A 25,351-nucleotide genomic window follows, 5' to 3' on the forward strand; every position below is an offset into this window, starting at 1 on the left:
GAGGGCCAGACTGCCATTCTGATGCCCTTGCCTAGGTTCAAGGCTCAGCTCTGCTTCCAATTCCAGCTTCCTGCTAATGAGAGGCAATAAAGAATGGCCCAAGTGTACATGTGGGAAACCCCCATGGAGTCCTAGTTTCCTATTTCAGGTATTGGGAGAGTGAAACAATGGGTAGAAGATCTCTGTGTGTCCCTCTGTCAATAAAATAAGTGAAAAAAATGTTTTTAAGTGAAAATGAATGAGTTTCAGAAATTTTGAAGCACCTTTAAGTTTTTGTTTTGTTTTTTGCCTCCTTTGTTTCTTTTCTGATTTGTTTGAATTTACTTGAAAAGGGCATGGGAATCTCATCTTCCGGCCCACTCTCTGACTACCTGCAAGAGGCCGGGTTGGGCCAGGCCAAAGCAGGGGACCAGGAACTCAGTCCTTAGCCTGAGGGAAGGTCCTGGCTTAGAGCTGACCTTTCGGTGATGTATTTATGTAAAAGTCAGGTTACACAGAGAAGAGACAGTTTTTCCATCCACTGGTTCACTCTCCAAATGGGTTCAGTGGCCCGGCTGAACCCAGAAGGCAGGAGGGTGTCATTTTCCATAGGGATGCAGAGCACTTGAGCATCTTCGCTTCTTTCCCGGATGCATTCAGAGGGAATTCTGTTGGAAAGAGCAGTGAAGACTCCAACATGGCAGGGGACAGCTTTACCTATCATACCACAGTGCAGGCCCTGACACCAGATTTCTTGATGATGCTTTTATTTCATTTCCCAGAATTTTTAATCATGAGCTACTTGCAAAGTGCAGTCCGTTCTCCTCCCCTTCCGTGGAAGGAAAGATTTCTTGAATCTACTTGCAGAAGCTGGAGAGGGGATGGCAGTGACCTTGTGAGGAGGAAGTACAGTGAGAACACAGCACAGGATGAGAACAGCCTGGGCGGCCTTGGCAACTCCCCATTCGATGCATGTGTTTCCTGCTGGATTCTCCTGCTTTTATTCCTGCAGGCTGGGGACTTGGCATTGCCGTCACATGTTAAGCCACATCGCTGCACAACTCAACCAATCCTCTGTTTTCTTTATTGTCTGCCAATAATGCCAGTGATCAGCTTGTCTGGCTCTTTCTTCTTTGCTCTCGCAGCACGCCATGAATGTGATTGGGATCTTTGCGGAAGAGCAGACCCTGGTGTTGCAGATAGTGGCTGGAGTGCTCCATCTGGGCAACATCAGCTTCAAAGAAGTAGGCAACTACGCCGCAGTGGAGAGTGAAGAGTGTGAGTAGCTCTGGCACATGGTCATTCGTAGGGAGATGGGTGGTCAGCTCCTGACGGAAGCAACCAAGCACATTCCTTTAAGACTTGACATTACAGTGTATTAGGAAGAGATGAGAACTCTTAGGCATCGTGTGGTAGCAGATCAGAGTGGCCTCCTGAAAGACTGGAATGTCTTTGTGCACCTGCTCACCACCACCATCTATCTCCCACGTAGTACATTGTTGGTGAAATAATTCCATTGTGTCATTAACTTTGGAGAAGTCTGGCAGAATCTTTCCTCTAGGTTTAAAGGCAAGATGATAACTCTTAATGAAGATTAGAATAATGGCAGTAACAGAAAAAAATAGCCACATAATGAAAGTCTTTTCTGTACCTGATCTTTACGGTCTGTAGTTACCTAAAAGACTTGTAAAGTATAAATATGGAATAGGTATAGGCTCAGTTTACCCTTAGTTTGGATTAGGTTGGATTTCTGAACAGAGGAAAAAAAATGGACATTGATTGCTGTGTTGACATTTCTAATAATGTCTTTAAAGATCACATCTTAGCAGTCAGAGCTGAGGACCAGTTTTACTCTTGGAGAAATAGGAGTCCTTCCTTGCTGAGAGAAGTTGGTTCCAAGTGTCCACAACCTACCACAAATACCAGGGCACATGACTTCAGCCTCTTGGGCATCAGATGGCTTCCTAGACTGTTCTCACAACCCACACATCCTTCAACCACCCAGGAAGACATTTCTTCCTTTCTCAGCATTCTCCCAGGATGATAAATTTAGATACTTAGTAATAAATAGTATCCCACTCATTGCTGACAAGGCAGTTGGGGTATTTCCATTCCAAATAAGGTTCTTTTTCATGTTTCTGTTTTCTTTTCTGATAAAATGGGGAAGTTCTCCTAACTTCTGATGTCTTGGTGATAAAGACCAATTGTGTTTGCCAGGTAATGGCATAGAACATAATAAATGCACAGGCATCCATGGAGTCATTAAGCGTAACCGAATGGTGACTGGGTTTCTAGAAACTGTGTACATAGTCTTTGGCATTTGTCAATACATGTATATGTCTAGTAGGATCACTTTGTTGGTAGCTTCTGTGAAAACATACTGAGTTTCTCTACCCTTCTTGGGTAGCATAAATCATTTACTGCATCTTTATGCTTAAGAACAAATTCATGATGCTGAAGCAGAAAACTTCTCCCTGGCCATTTAAGCCAAAAAATTTTTTCACTGCACATTGATGTCTGGAGTTAGTACCCTCTTGAATCAAATGAGTAAGGCTCAGGATTGGCAACTGTCTGAAATATCTTCAATTGGAGGTAGCAGAAGGATGGAGATCAGAAGAAGTCATGCTTGAAACTAGAAAGATCTACAAAGCTATGTGAGCCCCTCTTAGTAATTTTTTTTTTTTTGGTCCATTGGGTTAATATATTGACATGGTTCAGAGAATACACTGAACGCCTTCCCATCTGTCACCTTACCAAGTCAGCTGGTTCCCCTCCCTGGGTGTGACCAAGGTTCCCAACCTCTTATGTTCTCATGGTAGGGAGGGAGCTGCACAGATCTCTTCTTTCTCACTGTGGTATGATGATGCTCCTAACACAACATTCTGTGATTGCTTTTTCACTTAGCATTTTGTCCTGAAAATTACTTGATGATAATTCATAAGGAGCTTCATCCTTGTTGAGAAGGAAAACAAAAAGATTTACTTAATTATTTGAACATCAGAGGTACAAACGGATAAGAGATCTCTCTGTTGGTTTGCTCCCCAGCTGGCCATAATGACTGGCATGGAGCCCAGACATATCCAGGGACCCGGAGCTTCTTGCAGGTCTCGCACATGGGTGGTAGGGGCCCAAATACTTGGGCCATCATGTCCTGCTTTTTGAGGCCATTAGCTAAGAATTGGATGGAAAGTGGAGCAGTCACGGCATGAACAAGAGCCATATGTAATGCTGGCTTTGTGGGTGGTGACTGGCCTCACTATACACACCAGTTCTGCTTCACCCTCTATAACATTCCATTGCTTGGCTACATTTGATTGGATGCTGGACAGCTCCTGCTCCCACCCTCCTGAGCCAACACTGCCAGCATGGATACCCTCATTTTTGTCATTGTGCTCACAAAGGTCGTCTATTCATGGACTAAATATGTAGAAGGAAATAGTAGCCTGTGCTTTTGTAATTTAAAAAAAAATCTGACTTCATCTAGCTGTTACTAAAAGAAATGTTGTGAGAGCAGTGAAGATAATAAAATTCCTTCAAAGAGTGCAAACCTTACTGTAGGCACATGTGTACCTGTGTGCCTGTTCACATCAAGGAAGTAAGATGACATACTTTTGAAAACAGGCTTTGCTGGAAAAATAGTAAATACCAAATTTACCTAAGGTTTTGTTGAATGAAAAACAAAAATGAATACTTCAATAACAAAACTGCAAGTGACTGTACCCAACACACAAGACAGTTACATCATACTCATTTATTCTTGCTATTTCCTTTTAACATATAAATATGGAGTTTGTTATCTTTTTGTTTTTCCTTTTTTCCTAAACTGTAGATTTTTGTATTTAAAACTCTTGAGTAACAGAGAGAGAGAGAGAATCTGCTAGCCCACTCCTCAGATGGCTGCACTGGCTAGGATAGGGCAAAAGCTGGAGAGGAACTTAATTCAGGTCTCCCAAGCAGGTGGCAGAGATCTTATTGAGACATCACTTCTGTCTCCTAGGAGTCACATTATCGGGAAGCTGGAGTCAGGAATCAGAGGAAGCTATTGAATCCAAGTACAGCAACATTGGATTGGCATCCTAACTGCTAGGCTTAGCACCTACCCCTAGTTAAGCTTTAGATGGAAAGTTCAGTCCAACTTTACTTTATGCAGTAAGAGAAATAAATCTTCATTATTTATAAATGATGAAACATTGCTTTTTTAAAAAAAGGTTCTTGTATGTTTCAGCTGACTCATTAGCCTTGCCATAGTTACATCAATGTTTTAATATTTTTTTTTAAGATTTATTTTTTTTATTTTTATTACAAAGTCAGATATACTGAGAGGAAGAGAGATAGAGAGGAAGTGGAGCTGCCGGGATCAGAACCAGCGGCCATGTGGGATCAAGGCGAGGACCCTAGCCACTAGGCCACGCTGCCGAGCCCATCAATGTTTTAATATTAATCAATGCTTCCTCGCCGCTTGGGCTTCTCTGATCATCCATTCTCACTCATGCCATCATGGAAATTTTACAGCCGGGAGGAAGTCAATATAAGCAACCATATCATTTCCACACCAAGGTAGTTGCTGAAAAAAAAAGCCGTAAAAGCTGCAGTTACAAAAAAAAATGCCAGCCTGGGTTGTCACCATGTGCTAGGCTTGTGGCGCTCTGGGTCTGATTGGTGCCTTTTTTCTCGAGAGCCTGCAGCCTGTCCTTCATGCTCTCTTGGGCTGTAGAGGTACCAGAGATGGCAGTACAACACGTGTCCTTGCCTGTGCCTCCCATCTCAGAGGCTTTCAACTTCATCTTGTTAAGATCACACAGATGGTGGCACAAACATGATTTTACCAAATAGTTAAACTATATCTCTATTTTAGCATGATTGGAGCTAATTATTCATTTTATAGATGTATTTGCTGTATAGTTCCCATGAACAAAGAGGCGCCTTGGCCTAATCAGTTGATAACTATGTCCAGTGTGTCGAGTGAGCTATGCTCTCCCCAGTCACAACAATAATGTGCATGACAGTGACCCCCAAGTGAAGGCTGCTTACACGTTGGCTACTTCAGTAAATGTTTCTCTAAGTGAAGATGGTTTATTCATGTGAAAGACAAAGGGATATAGTCACAGAGAAAAAAAACTCTCATTTACTGGTTCATTTTCCAGATTCTCCCTACAACCTTGACTGGACCAGGCCAGTGTTGGGAACCTGGAACTCAATCCAGGTCTCCCCCATGGGTGCTTGGGCCACAACCTACTGTCCTCCAGAGTGCACATTAGTGAGAAGCTCGATTTGCAAGCAGGTCTGGAGTTTTGAACCCAGGCACTTGGATTTGGGATGCGGCATCTTCACTGCTACACCACGTGGCCACGAGTAAATGTGTCTTGATTCCCACCACATCCTTTTGCGTATCCAATCTGGTTATGGGCACCATCTGTCTTTTTTTCTGAGCTAAGAAATTTTTGGTTCAGAGGAAGACACATCCAGATTACTAGATGTGTTTCCATTAAATCTTAAGGAAAGGAAATGGCCATTGGCAAATCAATGCATCTGATTTTGTACACATGTCCTGTATAAAAGAAACCTTCTACAAGTCTAAACATACCTAGAGGTGGCAAGTCTAAACATACTTAGAGATGATAATTACCTTATTCTAACGTTACATGTCTTCAAAATGTATTTACTGGTTTAATCTCTTTGGAACATATACACCGAGAAATGTCAGCCTATTACATTCTAACACCATCTGTGAATTTCAAACAGATAATCCCTTTTTGGGAGGCATGTGACTTGAGAGCATTAGAGCAAGGTCTTGAACAAGATCCTTTTATCCGAGCATTCTGATCAAGCTCTGTGTAGAAAAGGTAGATTTCTGTCAAAATTCGTATTTTTCATTTGCCAGCAGTTGATTCATGTTGAAAACTGTCTGAGCCTTCTTTCAGGTTGTGGACCTAGGGAAGGATTCTAATTTCTATCCCAAGAGCATGTAGGTGTCTCTTACATGTTGCAGTGTGGGATGTATGTGCCATAATAAGAGGAAAACATACTGTACACACTAAAGAGATTTCCTTGCATGGTAAAAACCAACATGACAGTGTCTCCTGAATGAAGACTCTCTGTTGGGCATTTTGTTCTGCCCTTCTCTGGGGGTTATTTGGGCCCTCTTTTGCCTCCAGCTCAAGTATTTCCTTCAAAGGCCTTCCATGTCTAAATCCTTCCTGAGGTTCTGGTCTGAACTTTCCTCTGTAGTCCATGTTTGTCATGCCCCAGCGAGTCTCTCTCCTGCCGCCTCTGTTCGGCACGGCACATTACCCTTGCTGCGGCCCTACAGATCCTTTTCACTCTTGTAGGTCCAGTCCAAATCTCACAACTTTCTTAACTATTACCAAGTAGTAATATTTCCCTGTTAGAAATTCTTCTAGAACTTTGTTTTCTGTTTCTGTTATATATTCAGCTTTCAGGAGAGTTCTTTGTTAAACCATCTTTGTCTTGTATAGATTGTCTGCAAGATTTCTGGCATATTTTGTATCCTTTCTTTTGTTAGTAACCCTCCATGTGGTAAGTATCTGACAAAAATACGTGATTGACTATAATTAGTAGTTCAGTGATATCAAGCACTTCGAAGCTGATGCTGTGAAAGCATTGAACCAAAAAAAGGAAGAAAACAGTTTTTAAAGCCAAAGAGATATTTCTTGATGGAATTTCTTCTGAGATGTCTTGCTACAAACTTGAACTGTCTGTTTAACTATGATCTCAGGAGCATTGATTTGCCCGGCCTTCTTGGAGCATTAATTTGTATCATTGGAAGTCTGTCATGGTAATTGACTCAGCTTGTGGAATAACTGGAGAAAAACAGAGTTGATGCGTGCATATGGGAATGCTGATAAGCAGTCCTCCCTGGAGTGTTTCTTAGGGCTCATGTTGGTGCTCAATGTGTATTCATAGGCACACCAGTGCCTCCAGGTGTCCGTGAGATGAATTGTTGCAACTCTGAAAGATAAACCTGCTTTATTCTGTGTTCTGTAGTTTTGGCTTTTCCTGCATATCTACTGGGGATAAACCAGGACCGATTAAAAGAAAAGCTAACGAGCAGGCAAATGGACAGCAAGTGGGGAGGCAAGTCCGAGTCCATCCACGTGACCCTCAATGTGGAGCAGGCCTGCTATACCAGGGATGCCCTTGCCAAGGCACTGCACGCCCGGGTCTTTGATTTCCTGGTCGATGTAAGTATCTTGGGTTGATGGTGATAATACATTGTGTTTTTCTATTTCTTTTTTTTTTTTAAAAGATTTATTCATTGATTTTTACAAAGTCAGATATGCAGAGAGGAGGAGAGATAGAGAGGAAGATCTTTCGTCCGATGATTCACTCCCCAAGTGAGCGCAATGGCTGGTGCTGTGCCGATCTGAAGCCGGGAACCAGGAACCTCTTCCGGGTCTCCCACCCAGGTGCAGGGTCCCAAAGCTTTGGGCCGTCCTCTCCTGCTTTCCCAGGCCACAAGCAGGGAGCTGGATGGGAAATGGAACTGCTGGGATTAGAACTGGCGCCCATATGGGATCCTGGCGTGTTCAAGGCGAGGATTTAGCTGCTAGGCCACACCGCCGGGCCTACATTGTGTTTTTCTTATGGAGAGTAAAACTGCTAAGGGTTCCTGGCTTCATGTTTTAGTTCATTCCTTTAAGCTATAATCTTACTGCTCAACTTTCTTATCCTCTTTTTCCAGGAATGCTGCATTCCCTTTTTCCTGCTAGAATGGCTTACTAAGGCACTTTAGCTAAACCTAAAATGCTAACAGTTTCTTCTATAAAAAAAATTTAGTGACATTGGGGCTAGGAAACAAAAATGAAGAGACTCATGGTTGAGGGCTTCTTGTGACTTTGAGGCTGAAGATTGATGAATATTGTATTTGTCAGATGTATCCCAAAACTTTGTGGTTTGAAGCAGTAGGAGTTTATTTTCTCAGTGTCTGTGTGTCAGGCTTAGCTTGGTGGTTCTGACTCAAGGACAAGATCAAAATCAAGGTGTCACCTGGATTTGAAGCCCTCTGAAGCCTGGCCCAGGATTTGGAGGATGTGGTCATGAGGTGACCCTTCACATGACTGCCTGCAGCAGATCTTGTTTTCTCTCCTGTGGGACTATCCTTCAGGCTGCTTGAGTCTCCTCACAGTATGGCCATTGGCTTTCTCCAGAGTGAGCTCAGAGACAGAGGGCAAAACAAGAAGCCACAAGTTTTTCATGCTCTAAACTTGGACTCGAGTAGTCACACTACCGTGTCTTCTTTAGGCTCCACCTTATTGATCTGAGAGGCAAAGAGAGACAGATAGCAGAGAGAGGTCTCTCTATCAAGCTCCTGTCTGTTGACTTTTTCCCCCAACTGCCTGTATTCTGGGCCTGGGATCAGAATTGGGAACCATGATCTCAGTCAGGTCTCTAACCTGTGTGGCAAGAACCCATTTTCTTGAGCCATCACTCCTGTATCCTCTAGACTCCATGGCTGGAGGCAAGAATCAAACCCAGGCACCTGCTGGGTGACATGTGGGTGTCTCACCCACTAGGTTAGTCACCTGCTCTGAGAGTCTCTCTTTCCAAGATATTCATGATATTTGGATATATATTTAAGCTTTTGAAAGGCATTTCTGGTTACGGCATATATATATATATATATATATATATATATATATATATATATAAAATCATATATATGTGATAATTATATGGATGGATGATGTGGACCTCCTGATTTCCATATTGGGGTGCCTGGATTCAAGTCCTGGCACAGGTCCTGAATCTAGCTTCGGTTAATGCACACCCTGGGAGGTAGTAGGTGATGGCGTTAGGAGTTTGATCCCTACTGCTCACACAGGTGACCCAACCCTTGGCTTTGAGCTGTCTCAGCACTCGCTGTTGTGGACATTTGGAGAATGAAGCAGCAGATAGCACATTTTCTTGCTCTGCACTTCATGTTAAATAGAAGGGATAGATAAATACATCTTTTTAACATGATGTAAGATTTGATTGTAACTGTGTACCTCCTCTCATACTTGAAATCATCTCTGGATTACTTGTGAAGCCTAAAAGAATGAAAATCCTGTGTAGGTAGTTGTTGCACTGTATTGTTAGGGAATAATGACAAGAAAACTATGTCTGTGCATATTTGAGGCAGATGCCTTTTTGCATTTTTTTGTGTTTTGAATCTTTTCAGTCAAGGTCAGGTGAATTGGTGGATACAGACCCTGAAGACATGAAGGGCCAAACACATATCGTTTGTTCTATTTTATTGGTGGGGAACCTCACTTAATTCTAACAAGAATCTTTGAACTTGGATATTATCATCTCTGTTTCACAGATAAAGTAAGGCACAGAGAGGTTAAGGAATTTGCCCCGTACTCATCTAGGTGATAGATATGGGAGCAGCTAGATTCCTGGCTGCTCCGACCCCTTTGACTTTCATATATTCCAACTTACTAGGACCCCTACATGACCCTGGTCATGGGACAGTAGTAGTAGGGCCTTGAGATCCAAGGAGCCTATGATTGAATCTAGGCAGTAATACCTACAGGACTTATGGTCTAGTGACTTGTAATAGGGCAGGGCAGGGAGAATAGCTTTTCTGGGTACTTCTTTTGACTGTTTACTATCTGAAACATATGATAACTTGGAAGGTCAAGGACATACCATACAAATGTCATGTGTTTAGCTTGTTGGGATCCCTCATTTTACTAGGAAGGGACTCTCGGGCCTGAGTGTTGGCAGAGCTACCCAAGGCCATTCAGCAAGAGTGTGGTGCAGAACTTACGTAGCACTGGAACCCACATCTCTTGTCTCTTTGTTCAGGGTGTCTTCCAGTGCTGGGCTTCCCACCTTCCTTCCTTCCTGTCATCCTTCCACTTTTCTGTGGTAAAAGTGGATGAATGCCCATGTAAGTGACACTGATTTGAGCTGGCGTTCCCTGGACACAGACTTTGTTCTAGGCACTGGGCTAAGTGTTCTATGTCATGACCCCATTAGCTCACCACATGAGTCTATTTTCTTTGCCTGGAAATCATTTCTGGTACTTTAATCTCCAGGTATTCACCATCTGTAGGAGTGTTGCTCCCTTACTAACTTTCTCTTCCCTCACTTCCCCTGCTGTCATTAATTCTGTTTCGTTTAATTGCATGACCCCTTCTCACCATGATCGAGAACAAGATTTGGGCATTATCCTTTAACTTAATCCCAGGCTCTGCTTCTTGCCCAGTGCACTCACAGACAAGCCTTGGTGTGCCCATCTGGAAAATGGGGATAATCATTTTATCACTGCCATTATGAGAATTGTCATGGGGATTAAGTGAAATGACACAAGGAGAGGTAAAGCTGAAGGTTAAATAAATGTGAACTGTTTGTTCTCAGTGCTTAAGTGGTTACTGTCATGGCCCGTAGGCACCTCCCCCTGTCTGTAAGCTCCTGGGAACAACAGGAACCGTCTTGTCCTTGGCATCTCCAGCATGTTGTATTATGTGATCATTCAATGACTGCTGAATGGAGGACAACGGAAGAGAGATTTCCAGATTTTCTAATATTGGGTCTTCCATCATCCAAGATAATGTTTCCTTTTGACTCTCAATATTTGCTGAGGAAAGCTTACTCAGCTACAAATTACTGTTTTTCATCATTGAGCAAACACTTTCCCCTTTTCCACAGTAGTTCTCTGGGTTTTCCAAAGCATCTGACTTGACACTGAGACCCTGGGAAATCTGCACATCTCCCGTATTTGTGTTGTCCTCCGTTCCACGTGGGCAGTGCTGCTTGCTGGGTAGAGTGGGGCTTCCCTTCCCCGCCCCCACTCAGCCCACTTTCAGGATGAATAGAACAGAGCTGATGGTCGTGCTCTCTGCTTTCTCCTAGTCCATCAACAAAGCCATGCAGAAGGACCATGAAGAATACAACATTGGTGTGCTGGACATCTATGGCTTTGAAATATTCCAGGTAAGGCCAGTCCGAAAAATTGAAGATCGAAGGGGAATAATGCGTTTTATCTGGCCTATAAGTAATAATTTTAGGCAATATTTAAAAAAAAAAAAAACACTGTGGCTCATTTTTGCCTTTGTGAGTTCTTCATGTACCTTTACTAAATTAGTTTCTCCTAAATATAAACTGTGCCTCTTTCTATTGATGCAGCCAACATTTCCGCTAAACTGCCTCGCATGGCATTATCTCACGGAATCACTCAAGAATGTTTTTAAAATGTTTTTGCAAAATGATGATGTGACTTTTTTTTTTATTTCAGAAAAATGGCTTTGAACAGTTTTGTATCAATTTCGTTAATGAGAAACTCCAACAGATTTTTATTGAATTGACATTAAAGGCAGAACAGGTAAGCAGACCCTCTCCCTGTGTCCTCTCCTATTTCTAAATTGTTTTGTTTTGAAGGGCCTGGATTCCTTCCCTGTGATAGAGATGAAGATTTCAGTCTCCTATTAGGAACTGTACCTAATAAAGTCAGGCAGAAAAACCATATGTCATCATGGTATTTTAGTCTTTGGAAGATAAATGCCATCTGCTACATTTTTTTTTCTCCTTTAAGAAAGTGATGCTGTGAAGTTGAACTTGTGACTGGCTGTTTTTACTACATGCTGACTCACTGACCACAAGGAAAATAAGAGCCTAGTTCCAGCCCCCGTTGTCTGTGCATTTAACATGTCCCAAAGGAAAATCTTTCCTCAGATTTGTTCTGTTCCCAAACTGCCCCTACAAATTCAACCCAGGTTCCTTCTATTCCTGAGTCTGTTTTAGATTGCCAGGGTTGACATGATGAATTTCACAAATGGGTGGCTTGCAACAGGGATGTCAGCTCTCTCAGTTCTGGAACAGAGAGTGTGCAATCAGGTGTCCTCAGGACCACACTCCACACCAAGTCTCCAGGGGAGGATCATTGTGCTGCTGACTTCTGCTGGCTTTTAGCATCCCATGACGTGGAACAAGGGAGCTACCCTTCCAGCCTCTGCCTTTCAAGGCCTCTTGCTGGTTCTCCATGTCTTCTCTTTATTAAAGACACCAGTCTTGGGAGTTAGGGATCGCTGGCAACGCAGGATGGTTTCATCATGAGATCCTTAATGTACTTTATCCACAAAGAGCCCATTTCCAAACCTCACATTCCAAGGTTCTGAGTGGGCCTGAAATCGGGGGTTACAGTATTCTACCTAGTACACATTCCAAAGACATACTTAGTTATAGAAACCTTCATGCCTGTGCTTAAGAAACACCAGTGGGGATGGACACCAAGGTGTAGCAGACTAAAGCATCAACTGCAACACTGGCTTCTGAAATGAGGGCTGGTTTGAGTCCCAGCTGCTTCACTTCCCATCCAGTTTGGGATGGCTTGGGAAAGCAGCAAAGGGTCACCCAAGTGCTTGGTCCCCTGTACCCATATGGGAGTCCAAGAAGAAGCTGTTAGCTCCGTTGTAGCCCTCTGGGGAGTGAATCAGCAGGTGGAAGATATGTCTCTGTCTGGGAGAGAACCAGACTGAGTTCCTGATGCCTGGCTCAGTCTTTTGGGGAGTGACCTAGCAAATGAGAGTGTTCTCTCTCTTTGTGTCCTCCCTGTCTCTTTCTCTCTCTCTCTCCATCTCCATGTGTGTGTGTGTCTGCCTCCTGACTAATTAGCAAGTAAAAGTCAATTCCTATATGTTAAGTTTTGGGAAGGCAAGTATATACTTGGAGATTCCAATAGATGAATTATACATTGAGTGACTGAGTTACGAGGTCTAGACAAGAGGAAAGCACTGGGAGTCATTAATCTATCCTGTGGTGTTTGAAAGCCCTGAGGTTGAAATCACTCAGAGAAAAAGGACTGAGAAAAACAAGGGTGGAAGCCTGAGCCCTGAGACTCTCCATCATATACAAAAAAGAAAAGAAAGGTAGCAAAGTAAAGCTGGGGAACAAGCACACCGTGACAGTGGAGTCATGTTTGTCAAGTTACATAAGCAATTCATCTTGAGTTGGGGGTCTTCACCTTCAGAGTCCCAGACACCAATCTGTACTTGGGTCCTGCAGGAAGTTCAGAGCTTTTTTTTTTTTAACTAGGCTTACAGGTTACATTGTGCAATTAAAACAACAGCGTGGTGGCAAGTACCTGTGGTTCAAACCAGACCTAAAGATCTTTGAGGAATAAACTGTTCCTCTCTTAACACCTCTCACACAAAAAGAGAACTTGGACTTTGAGTCCTTGTTGGAAAGACAAGTTTTCTGTTTCCTGCTGGTTTATGTGAGTTCCTGGTTTCTGCCATTCAGGAAGAATATGTTCAAGAGGGAATAAGATGGACACCCATCGAATATTTTAATAACAAAGTCGTGTGTGACCTCATTGAGAACAAAGTGGTAAGTGTTCCTTCAATAGTTCTTCGCTGATCGCAGGTGTGCTGCAAGTACAGTTTTGTTCGCTGTTGTTGTTTTGGAAGAAGCAAAGTGACAACTCAGAGCTGCAGAAAATGTTCATGTTTACAGTTTGTTTATGTGTGAGAACAGAACAGTAGCTTTCTCTTGTTCATATGTTCTTATTTCCTAAATGAGTAGAATGTCAGTTAACAAGTGGAATCTGTTGCTGAAATCTAACAGAAGATGATTATCACTCAAGATGATGGCATAGTGTATGAAGAGGCATAAAATTAGTTTAATAGTGCAGTCCTGGAACATATACAAATTTGGTCCTCAGAAATGACCCGAAACAAAATATAATCGACACATTACATTTAGAGAGCTCTCTATAGGACTATTTCTTATTTTCTCTTTTTGTTTATTTGCATTTTGAAATGAAATATAAAAGCTGGGAACAGTTAAAAGGCCATAGCATGTCAGAGCAAGGAAATAGAATCATTAAAATATGACAATTATATAAGTCATGAGGATGTTTGTGTATAAAACAATGCCATGGGGGAAAAAAACTGTACGCAATAGAAAGTATAGGGTGTGGGATTGTATGTGCCTATAACAATAACAGGCTACAGGGAGACCTCAGAAAATGAATTAGGGTTAAAGGAAAATGTTTCCATTTTTTCTTTGCAATTGTTCAAGTCAGTTTAATACAAAGAGTGAGTGAGAAGAGAACTATATGCATGACTTTCAATAAAAGCTTGAAGGAATTCAGCTTTTTGGAAAGTGCACTTCCAAATCTTCTGACTCAAGTGGTGAGTCCCCTTTTGGGACTAGGATGATGCCCCGTGTAGGACTGTTTCACTTTCTTGTCTCAAGGGGAAGGCTGACTTTCAAGATGGTATCTAAAGTTTAACTGTTTTAACTGGTGTCTTGTTTAGATGGTGTTTAAAGTTTAGCTGTTTTCTTGAGAGGCAGGGCCTGATGAGCCCCATGTATTTTGGAACATTCAGTGATTGAGGCTTTGCCTTTTTGGTCCCCCCAGAACCCTCCTGGCATCATGAGCATCCTGGACGACGTGTGTGCCACCATGCATGCTGTGGGTGAGGGGGCCGATCAGACACTGCTCCAGAAACTCCAGATGCAGATTGGCAGCCACGAGCACTTCAACAGCTGGAACCAAGGCTTCATCATTCACCATTATGCTGGGAAGGTGTGGTCCGAGGGGGGCATGGATTGAACAGCAAAGGGGAGGTTCACTCAACGCCTACCTGCGTTGTGGTGTATGGTCTGTTTCCTCCTGGAGACAATGATGCCACTGTCTGTACGCCTCCCTGTATTTTATTCATTCAACAGTTAGGACACCTGATGTATTTGGAAAGGCAAAGCAAAGGATTGTACATGCTGCAGCATCTTTTAAAAGTGTAGCTCACCTGGTATATGCACTGTGGCTAAAGGAAAGGTTGTTGGGGTTGCCTCTTGCTGCTATCCCAGACTTACCTTCCTTGCATCCTGATGAGAAGTATACATCAAGACCAACAGCTCTGTTTTGCGGTTGATTCTCAGAAAGCACAGTAGCTACTGCATGCCTGGAGGGTTGGTGGTGGGGAAGAGCTAAGGTAAACGAGTTGAAGTCTTGGCTCTTGGGATCTGTGGGGAGTCATTGTTTTTTTTTGTTTTTTTTTGTTTTTTTTTGTTTTTAAAGATTTATTTTATTTTTATTACAAAGTCAGATATACTGAGAGGAGGAGAGATAGAGAGGAAGTGGAGCTGCCGGGATAAGAACCAGCTGCCATATGGGATCAAGGCAAGGACCTTAGCCACCAGGCCACGCTGCCGAGCCCAAGGGAGTCATTGGTTTTTTTTTTTTTTTTACAAAGTCAGATATACTGAGAGGAGGAGAGATAGAGAGGAAGTGGAGCTGCCGGGATTAGAACCAGCGGCCATATGGGATCAAGGCGAGGACCTTAGCCACTAGGCCACGCTGCCAAGCCCGGGAGTCATTGGTTTTTATCCTTCTTCCCAGCCAGCTTCTTGTCAACAAGGGTTCCTGAGCATACATTTCCGGCCACATTGAAGCAACTGTGGTGCCACTTCTGGGAGAATGCCAAACGAAACTTCTGGGCACCATGGCTCCTTGCAGTGGATTACAAAAGAGCATGGAGGGCTTCATATTTGTTCTTGTCTTAGCTAAAAAGTAGGAAAAGAGTCAAGTTGCCATTGCTTGGAGACCCCTGTGGATCCACTGAAGAAGAGGCAGAGTCTCGCTCAGAGTTCACCAGCCCAGTGTTGTCAGCATCTGTGGCCCCAGCAGCCGAGGCAGCCACGGCTTTTGTGTGACAATTGATGAAATCCCAAATACTACCTCTGGAAATAGGCACATTCTGACAAGGAAAGCCAGGCCAGCTTAGCATCCTTTGTTTTGTTGTCTGGTGACATAATTGAGGGTTAAAATTAGATTTCTTCCCATCCTACTCAGGTATCCTATGACATGGATGGCTTTTGTGAAAGGAACCGTGATGTGCTCTTCATGGATCTCATCGAACTCATGCAGAGCAGTGAGCTGTAAGTGTGTTTTGCCTTGTGTGATGGGGGCTGTGTGTGCAGCGAGAGTTCCAATATCACAGCAAAGCTGTGCTCATGGAGTCATTAGTACTTTATCCTTTAGGCTGTTGGGTAGACTAGGATTTCTCAAAACTGACTTCATTTTTCCTATCTTGGTCTTTCCCTTCTGCCCCTAAAAGTCCTTGCTCCTTGAGGGGCCCCCTCGATGGGGTTCTATCATATTTTGCCCTTGGATCATCACCCAAGGTATTGGCTATGGTGACTTAGCTTTTAAAGATGGCTCACGCAGGTACCCTTGAGTCCCTGAGACATTCAAGAAATGGCTCAAGAACTCTGGGAGAGGCTCCTCCCTCCCAAGAACTGGTCTGTAGGGAATGGGGGGCAGCCCCCTTGCAAGTGGCTGGCACTCTCAGCACCAGCTCTGTGTCCTTGCTCCTCTTCTTCCCCACAAAGATTTCTCAGCCCCTGGGAATGTAGACCTGGTTAATGTGAGCAGGCAAGGCAAAGTACAATGTGGCACAACCCTTCAGAGCTTAACATTTTTATAGCTGGCTCCAAGGAAGCGCTACCCTTTTGATTTACTGAAGGGGCCATTAGCAGCAGAGTGAACTAAACCAACTGCAGCAAGCCTCATATGTTTCAAAGAAGACTTAACAGCGCTGAAAGCAGAGCCAGGGTCTCCCTTGCAGCCCTGTCTGGAAGGCATTTGGCTCCATTGAACTCTCCTCTAATCTCCTCACCCCTGTGCTTGCTTGCCTGCATACCACTGCTTTGGGGACATTGGCTTTCTTTCTTTTCTGTTTCTTTCTTTTTTTTTTTTAAGATTTGTTTTTATTAAGTTAGATATACAGAGAAGGAGAGACAGAGAGGAAGATACTCCATCCGATGATTCACTCCCAAGTGGCCGCAATAGCCCATGCTGCGCCAATCTGAAGCCAGGAGTCAGGAACTTCCTCCAGGTCTCCCCACACCAGGTGCAGGTTACCAAAGCTTTGGGCCGTCTTCGACTGCTTTCCCAGGCCACAAGCAGGGAGCTGGATGGGAAGTGGAGCTGCCGGGATTAGAACCAGTGCCCATATGGGAGCCCGGCGAGGACTTTAGCCACTAGGCCACGCCAGGCCTGACAGACTTTCTTTTCATTCAGAACACATCAGATCTGTTTGCTCTTTGCCATAAAGTTCAGGCATCTGCCAGTGTGGGATTTATAGTAGTCAGGTGCAGACTTAACTGTCCAGCTCCTGCCACGTTCAAGCCCTGTCACTGCTTACACATCAACCTCTGTCCTATAAACATGGCCTATTGTTCTGTAAACACAGTGGCTACAAAAATCTAGAATTATGCCTGGTCCTGTTGGAAGTAGATTGCTGGGGAGACTTCCTGGAAATTTAAAGATGCCCAGAGAGTCATTTAAGAGGAAATGAGTTTGTGGTTAAAAGTCAGATCACCAGTTTATATGAATCATTTACCCACTTGGCCAGTTAGCAAGTATTACATACCTACTGGGTTCTAGGCTGTGCTTTAGACACCAGAGCCAGTAAGGTGACAACAGCAGTCACTGTTCCTGTCCTGTGTGCTGGTGAGGCTGCTGTGGGAACACAGGCAGCTTATTTAGAACTGCTAGTGTATATATATGTAGCAGGGAAACAGCATTAGACTTGTGACTGCCCTGCTTGGGGTTGCTAATGTGCAGTTTGTCCCAGAATTCTCTGAGGGAACAAGGATGCTGCTGACATCTAGTGAGCAGATGCCACCAATGCCAGTAAGTATCTTACAGTATGTGGGATGTCGTCCTGCCCCGATCCCAGTCCCAACTCCTAAGAATTATCCAGCCACTCAGCATGTGGCATGGTGGTTGTTGACACCATATCCCATGTTGGTGGTCTAAGTTTGAGTTCTGGCACCACTCCCAAGTTTATATTCCTTGTAGTTGATGCCCTAGGAGGCGGCAGGTGATGGCTTAAGTGCTTGGGTCTCTATCCTCCATATGGAAGACCTTGATAGTTCTAGCTGCTGGCTTCAGTTTCACCCTGGCTCTTGTTGCGTTTGGGGAATGCGTTGGTGGAAAATTTCTCCTCCTCCCACCGACCTTCCCTCTCCTTGCCTCCCTGTTCTTTCCCTTCTCCCTCACTCTCTGCTTTGAAATAGGTGAAAACTAATTAAGAAAAATTTTTTTCTTGAGCAGGTAAAAAAACACTAGTATCCCATGTCAGCACTAGTTTCCATCCCAGCTGCTCCACTTCAGACTCAGCCTGCTGCAAATCGCCTAGGAAAGCAGTGGAGGATGGCCAAAGTCCTTGAACCACTGCTACCCACATGGCAGACCTCAGGGAAACCTCTGACTTCAGCCTATCCCAGCTATTGCCACTGTGGCTATTTGGGGAGTGAACCAGCAGATGGAAGCCCTCTCTAACATTTTCAAATAGATAAACCTTAAGCTTACTAGGACCAGCATTGTGGCACAGCAAGTTGAGCTGCTACCTGCAGTGCTGGCATCCCTTTAGGGTGCCTTTTCAAGTCTCACCTGTTCCATTTCAGTCGAGCTCCCTACTGATGTGCCTGGGAAAGCAGCAGAAGATGGCCGAGTGCCTGGGTGCCTAGAACCATATGGGAACCATGGTTGGAGTTCTGAGCCACTACCATCAGCCTCATTCAGCCCTGGCTGTAGCTGCTGCTTGGGCAGTGAACCAGTAGGTGGAAGATTATCCTTCTCTACATTAAAATAAATAAATAAATAAAACAATCTCAGCCATGAATGTCACTCACACGCCCGGGTTCAGAAACCCTGCTCTAGACTCAGCCATCCTCTGTATTGAGCCCAGTCACATCCCACAGTTCCCTGAGCTCCACCTCCCTGGCAGACCTAGCAAACCTGCCCTGGTTGTCCCCTCATTATGTGTTATTGTCAGAGTCAGCCTCAATTCCAGGGAGTTGGGGACATTTGCAAGGCAAAGGCTGAAAGCTGGTTTTGCAAGCTTAGATTCCAAATTGCTTCTGTGTTAGAGTTATGCCTCTTCGTGTCTTTCATCTGCTGCTGTTTTCCCCAAGTCACATCCTGATGGTTTGCACTGAGTCAGGGCCTTTTTGTAGCCAAAGTGATGTGTTGCTGCACTCAGCTCCACCCCGCACGCTACAGAAGCAGGATTTTAGCCCCCAAGGTACTTCCAGATTGCTGATCCATTCTCTTTCTCCTTTTCCAGGCCTTTTATAAAGTCTTTATTTCCTGAAAATCTGCAAGCTGACAAGAAAGGGCGCCCAACTACTGCCGGAAGCAAAATAAAGGTTAGTTCTATTTCGGGCAGTTTCTAGATTTCTGTGAGATCTGGGGTTTTTTAGGAGTCAGGATCAGCACCCCGGGCCAGGGTGAGGTCAGTGAGATGCAAAGGAGGTGGTTGGAGAGAGGGCCAAACGTCATAATGCTGCTGGTGAACTAGCCACAGGATGCAAGCTGAATTTGACTTGGCTGGACTGACAGACCACATGGATGTTAAGTACCTTGGAGCTTAATAGCCAGCAGATGATGATCAGCTACTTTCTAAGAGGAAATGGCTGAAACTGAATCTGGAACAATTTAAGTTAAACTATCAGAAATGTCCTGGTTCGGAGCCATGGTGTATGTGTTGATGACAGTCTCTCCAGGCCAGACCCAAAAACTTAGCCAAGAGCAGCACATTTCTTGCCCTGAAATGCTACTTGGTCTTCCAGTGGTACTAGGGCACCCCCACCTTCAGTGGTCTGGCAGGCCCCTCCTGGCTGTGCATTGCACACACATCTGGACCTCGGGTGTCGCACTGTCACGTGAACTTCTGACAGTGCTCTCCAGGCCTCTGTGGGCAGGGCTCTGTTAGTTGAGTCATTGTGTAACTAAGTCCATTGTCCTTAATTATGCTGTGGATCGAGAGGTACACTTAATCAAGTAACTCTGAGAAACAGTCACTAAACCAGTTCACAGATGTGTGTGTATCAGTGCAAGCATTGTGGTACAGTGAGGTAAAACTGCCACTTGGGACACGGTCTTCTGCTGTCAGAGCAGCAGGTTGAGTCTCATTCACCTTCCCATCCAGCCTCCTGCTAATGCACTTGGGAAGGCAGCAGTGATGGCTCGAGGGGTTAGGTCCTTGCCACCCTACCCGTGTGGGAGACCCTGAGTGAATTCTCAACTCCTGGCTGTGATTGACCTGGTCTTGCATATTGTGGGCATTTGGGGAGATGAACCCATTTTTAAATGTATATATTTTGAGAAGTAGAACCCTCATCCAATAGTTCATTTCCTCCATGCTTGCAACAGATGAAGCTAAACTCAGAACCCAGAACCCAACCCAGGTCCCCCACTTGGGTGGTTAATTTCAAATTGAATGAGCCATCACCTCTGATTTCCAGGGCTTGCACTGGCAGGAAGATGGAATCCACAGTGGAGCCAGGAATGCAACCCAGACATGCTCATAGAATTCTTTTAGACTTATTTATTTTAAAGTTATGGAAAGGATGGGGAAGAAAGGATGGGGAAGGGATGTTCTGTCTGCTGGTTCATTTCCCTAAATAGCCACAACTGGTGGAGCTGAACCAGGCCAAAGCCAGGAACCAAAAGCTGCTTCTGGGACTCCCACATGGGTGTAAGGTCCCAGGCACTTGGGCCATCCTCCGTAGCTTTCCCAGACCATTAGCAGGAAGCTGGATCGCAAGTAGAGCGGCCAGGACTCCAACTAGTACCTGTGCAGAACATTGGTGCTCCAGGCAGTGGCTTTACCAGTATGTCACAGTGCCAGTCCCTCTAACATTCCTAACCAGTATTGTAGTCACTAGACTGAATGCCAGTCTCAAGAATATATGTTTTCTACATACTACTAATTGAAGTTTCTGAATGTTGCCATCAAGGAGAATGTCAGGTAGTTGGCAGTAGAGGGCTTTGGTTTTGAGCACCTGTGTCAGCAGCTCAGCTCAGCTTTTTATAAGCTTCCTGAAAGCCAGTGAGTTGAACTCTCAGTGCTGCTTTTGTTCATCTGTAAGACCGAGGTCTTAGTACTTATCTCAAGGGAAGGCTGTGATGACTAACTGCAATAATGCATCGCGGGCATTTAACCTCAGTGTCTGAAGCACGCTCAGCACAAATGTGTATTAGCCCCTCGAGTCTGGCCATTTCTCCCCTCCCTGCCCCGTGCTTGTTCATCTTTGATTCAGTCTTGGTGGGCATCAGAAGTCTTTTAGATAGCTGGTTCCCCACCCAGATTGTGCATTCCCCCTGCATTCACTTACGATGCCTTCCTGAATGACCCAAGTCTCACCCTGGTGTTCTTATCTGTTCTGCTCACTGGCTCACTCTTCTCTAAGCATCTCCTGCCCTCCAGCCCATGATGAACTTGCTCTGGGCAGAAGCACCAGCTAGACCAAACAGCCAGTAAGATCTCATCCCATCAAATGGGCAAGAGGAGTCCTCAGGTCTGATGGAGGAAGTCAGGTGCAAGCTGAGTTTTTGGCTGGAGGGTAGAGCCCCTCACATTTCAGGGGCGTTGAGTCCCCTGAACTGGGGCAGTGAGATGTCTGGGATGATTGCTGAGCTAGGACCTATGGGGCAGAAAGCAGACAAATTCTCCCAAGGCCTGAGGTCTCAACTTCTGTGTGAGTTTTCTGACTCATGCCTTTGCTGCGAGGTCCTGGGTAGGGACTCGCTCTAGGCTGCAGAGTGCAGTCATGAGACTGTCACGTTTGGATCCAAGTGGTCTGGATCGTCAACACTGCCATGACTCATCTCCAAGTGGTGTGGCTTCCTCTCTGTAGAATGGAGAGTGGGAATAGAGGCATTTCTCTCCTCATCCTGGGGCTGGACCCATCGCTTGCCTTTCTAGTTCCTGGCTAGCCGAATGTCCGAGGTTGCCACCCTTCTGGGCGGAACTCCAAGTGTTCTGGATTACAGATCTCGGCTGTTGTGCTGGGCCTCCTGAAGCCAGCCAGCTCACCCAAGGGGATTTTACTGCACTCTCTCGCAGCTCCATCACACCTCTGTGGATTGTGTAGCCCTCGTAAGTCTGGTGGGTCTCCCTCCAACGCTGCAGTGACAGTGACCGTTCCCTTGTTCCGTGTGTTCTTACTAAGACACCTCTTAGGGAAGCACAGCTCCAACCCAGTCTCTCATCTCTTCTGTGTCCACTGTTTCCACCGTATTTTGCAAGTGTCTCTAAGCATTAGCTTAGTAGTATCTCTGAGGTGTCTTTTTTTTTTTTTAAATAAAAAAGGTTTATTTCAGAGACTGTCATAATCAGATGTGAAGATACAATGTGGTATGTATCCCTACTTACAAATCAAAGATGGACTCCCAGTGACACTGTTGAACATCTGAACAATGGGATGATGAGCTTTCTGGCATTGCTGTACCAGCAGTGTTGGGGCACACTTAAATAACAGACTAATTGACTTATGACTGCTTAAGAAGGACTATACTATTGTAATACTATGGGGAAAATCAGTCAGGGAGTGGGAACTTGAGGGGTGAAAATCCCAGACCCTATGGAATTTTACCATAAAATTCAAAATTTTTAAAATGTAAAAAAAAGTACTGTAAATTTTGAATAAATAATATCTCTGAAGCAAAAAAAAATTATTCCTTTTTAATAGAAAGCAGAGTTACAGAGAAAGAGATCTTCCATATACTGGTTCATTTCTCAGTTGGCCACAATGGCCAGAGCTGAGTTGATCCAAAGCCAGGAACCAGGAACTTCTTTCCTGGTTTGCCACGTGGGAGCAGGGGCATCCCCTGCTGCTTTTCCAGGCCATAAGCAGGGAGTTGCCTAGAAAGTGGAGCCTCTGGGACTCAAAACAAAACCTATATGGCACACTAGCACTGCAGGCAGAGGCCTAGTGTGCTGTGCCACCACGCCAGCCATGAGGTATAAGCTTTTGAAGAAACCCTCAGTTCCCTGAAAGAACAGCTAAATGTATATTGCTGTTAAATATATGTTTAGAGACACTGCTGATGGGTATTACGTTGAATGTAATTCTTTTTGGTTATAATTTATTTTATAATTGATTATAAATTAAAGCATATTACATCTTATCAACACTTGATTTTGAGACATCCCTAAATTCTATATTGTTGTGACGGGAAGGGAGTTGTATTAAATCTAGAGCACAAGAATGGCAGTCCAGGGAAAAGGCGTGCAATTGCTGCGGTATCTGAGGCTGTATCAGCGGAACTGCATGCATCAAGCAGACGGCTGGGCTGCTTGTGCTGCCTTATTCTTGATCAGCTACTCCAGCCCTAGGTTATGATCCTGGGGAGCGGGCATCAGGCCTGGTGGTTAGCACATACACCACCCACATCAGAGCAGCTGGGGTTGGGGCCAAGCCCCAGCTTCTGGCTCCAGTTTCCTGCCTACACTGAGGCTGGGAGGCAGCAATCATGGTTCAGGTCATTGGGTTTCTGCCACCTGCTTGGGCGATCCAGATTGAATATCTGGCTCCGAGCTTTGGCCCCCCCAACCAGACCCAGCAATTGCGGGCGTTTGAGGTGTGAACCAGCAGGCGGGACCGCCCTCTGTCTTTCACATACATCTTGTAAAAAGATATTAGAAGTTTTCTAGTTCAACTATTTAGTAGATGGATGAAGAGACATAAACTCAGAGGAATGTGGTGATTTGTATCGTAGCTTGCAGAGAACAGAGCCAAGGCCCCAGTGCAGGCCTGCTAGTAATCTGTGTAGAGGATGGAGTAGAGATGTTTCAGGACAGGTGTTTGGTCTAGACGTCACGACGCTATGAAGGATGGCCCTGACTCAGTCGCCAGCCCCCTGCTAATTCAGGCCCTCGGAAGCAGCTGTGATAGTGAAGACATTGGCTCCTGGCTAAAGTTGGGTGGTTGCAGGAGTTTGGGGGAGTGAGCCGGCCCATCATCTTTTCATCTCTCTCTCCCTCTCTGTCGCCCTCTGATTATTTATGTTTAAGTGAGTGGCCTCATCCTAAACTTTTTCTCACTTTCCCTGTTACCTTTCTAGTCTAACTCATGGGCTGCTTCCTGCCTGGAGTGAAGGTTACATCTAGTTACTGCTTCATGACCACATGTTTTCTTATACTAAGGTGAAAAAAAAAGGTATCCTGTTAAAAGCTTGGAGCACAAGAGATCGAAATTTTCAATTGAATAATGAAGTAAAATCTACAAATATAAGTTGAAAAACTATTAAGAGTTTGGGGACTTAAAAAAAAAGCTGTGTTAAAGCACCTCTGCATCCCTCTCCACCTTGACCCTCCATGTGGCCAAGAGCATCAGGCTCAGCTTGCGTGCATTGCACATCGTCCAAGAGGCACTGTGCGTTTTTCATCAGAGCCCCTCGCTTCGGTCATGGCACCTTTGCAGCTCTCTCGGCTTCAGGCCCTGTGACTCTCTGCGCATCTAGACAGAGGACTCAAGTCACCAGGAAACATCTTGCACTGGCTCTGCCCAGTAGCTTTTTCTCAAGGGTTTCAGATTTCCCAAAGCCTTGAAAACGGCAAAGCCCTAATTGAGAGCGATTTCTCTATTGGAAGCAAATCCCTTCTGCTGACTCGGTAATGGTTTCTGGCTTGGGAGATCCTTGTCTGCTATTTTCTTTTCGAGGTTTCTCTCCCTTCACGCTGGCTTCCTTGGAGGTAGAGTTCACATATGTGCGGCATCCGTGGGCGCAGCAGGCGTGCTCCGCTGTGTGCCGGGAATGCTGCTGTGGGCTTGGCTCCCGTGTCTTTGAAGCAAGTGTGAGATTCTCATGACTTGAAATGCACTGTAAGCAATTCCAGGTTTACTTTTGCGGAGGAAAGAGAGTGCTTTTTCTGCTTGAACCCAGTTTCATACTGGGTACCCCATTCCTTTAGGCAATAGTAGATGATTTCTTAGGGCATATTTGAGGCTTGGAAAGGAGAGTCAAGTGTAAAAAGTTGAGCGGAGTCCACAAGTTTGTAGCAGGACATGTTGAGGAAGAAGAGTGAAATGACATATCAGAGGTTGACAGGTGACTGCTTGGGATGGCCACACCCCAAATCAGAGTCCCTAGGTTTAGGTACTGGCTCTGTTTCTATTTTTAGGTTCTTGCTAAAACACACCCTGGAGGCATCAGGTGATGGCTTAAGCACATGGGTCCCAGGGCCATTGTAGCAGCATAGCTAACTAAGCCACCACTTACAACATTGGCATCCCATATGAGAATGTCATTTTAAGTCCTGGCTGCTCCGCTTCTGATACAGCTCTGTGCTAATGCACCTGGGAAACCATCAGAAGATGGCCCAGGTATTTGGATTGGGACCCTGCCATCCATGTAGGAGACCTAGATGGAGTACCAGGCTCCCTGGCTTTAAGCTGCCCCAGCCCCAGTCATTGCAGCCATTTGGGGAGTGAACCAGTGGATGGAAGATATCTTTCTCTAAGAAGTACTTTGTCCCTTGCCGTCTATTTTGGAAAGCAGGGTTGAATTATCTGCTTCTAGTTTCAGCCTGGCCCAGCCCCACTTGTTGCAGAGATTTGTCAG

General features: G+C 44.8%; 1 protein-coding gene across 2 annotated transcripts in view; it reads left to right on the forward strand.

The window, feature by feature from the left end:
- The window catches only part of MYO1E (myosin IE), a 200,596-nt gene that overhangs the window by 122,881 nt on the left and 52,364 nt on the right, over positions 1-25,351 (forward strand). For both annotated transcript variants that reach the window (XM_058665767.1, XM_058665768.1), the window contains exons 9-16: positions 1,125-1,257; positions 6,985-7,181; positions 10,843-10,923; positions 11,225-11,311; positions 13,228-13,314; positions 14,351-14,518; positions 15,785-15,870; positions 19,068-19,149. In XM_058665767.1, coding sequence (XP_058521750.1) covers positions 1,125-1,257; positions 6,985-7,181; positions 10,843-10,923; positions 11,225-11,311; positions 13,228-13,314; positions 14,351-14,518; positions 15,785-15,870; positions 19,068-19,149 — 921 coding nt within the window. The remainder of the gene's footprint in view (positions 1-1,124; positions 1,258-6,984; positions 7,182-10,842; positions 10,924-11,224; positions 11,312-13,227; positions 13,315-14,350; positions 14,519-15,784; positions 15,871-19,067; positions 19,150-25,351) is intronic.

Source organism: Ochotona princeps, chromosome 6, assembly GCF_030435755.1.
Source record: "Ochotona princeps isolate mOchPri1 chromosome 6, mOchPri1.hap1, whole genome shotgun sequence".
Lineage (NCBI taxonomy): Eukaryota > Metazoa > Chordata > Mammalia > Lagomorpha > Ochotonidae > Ochotona > Ochotona princeps.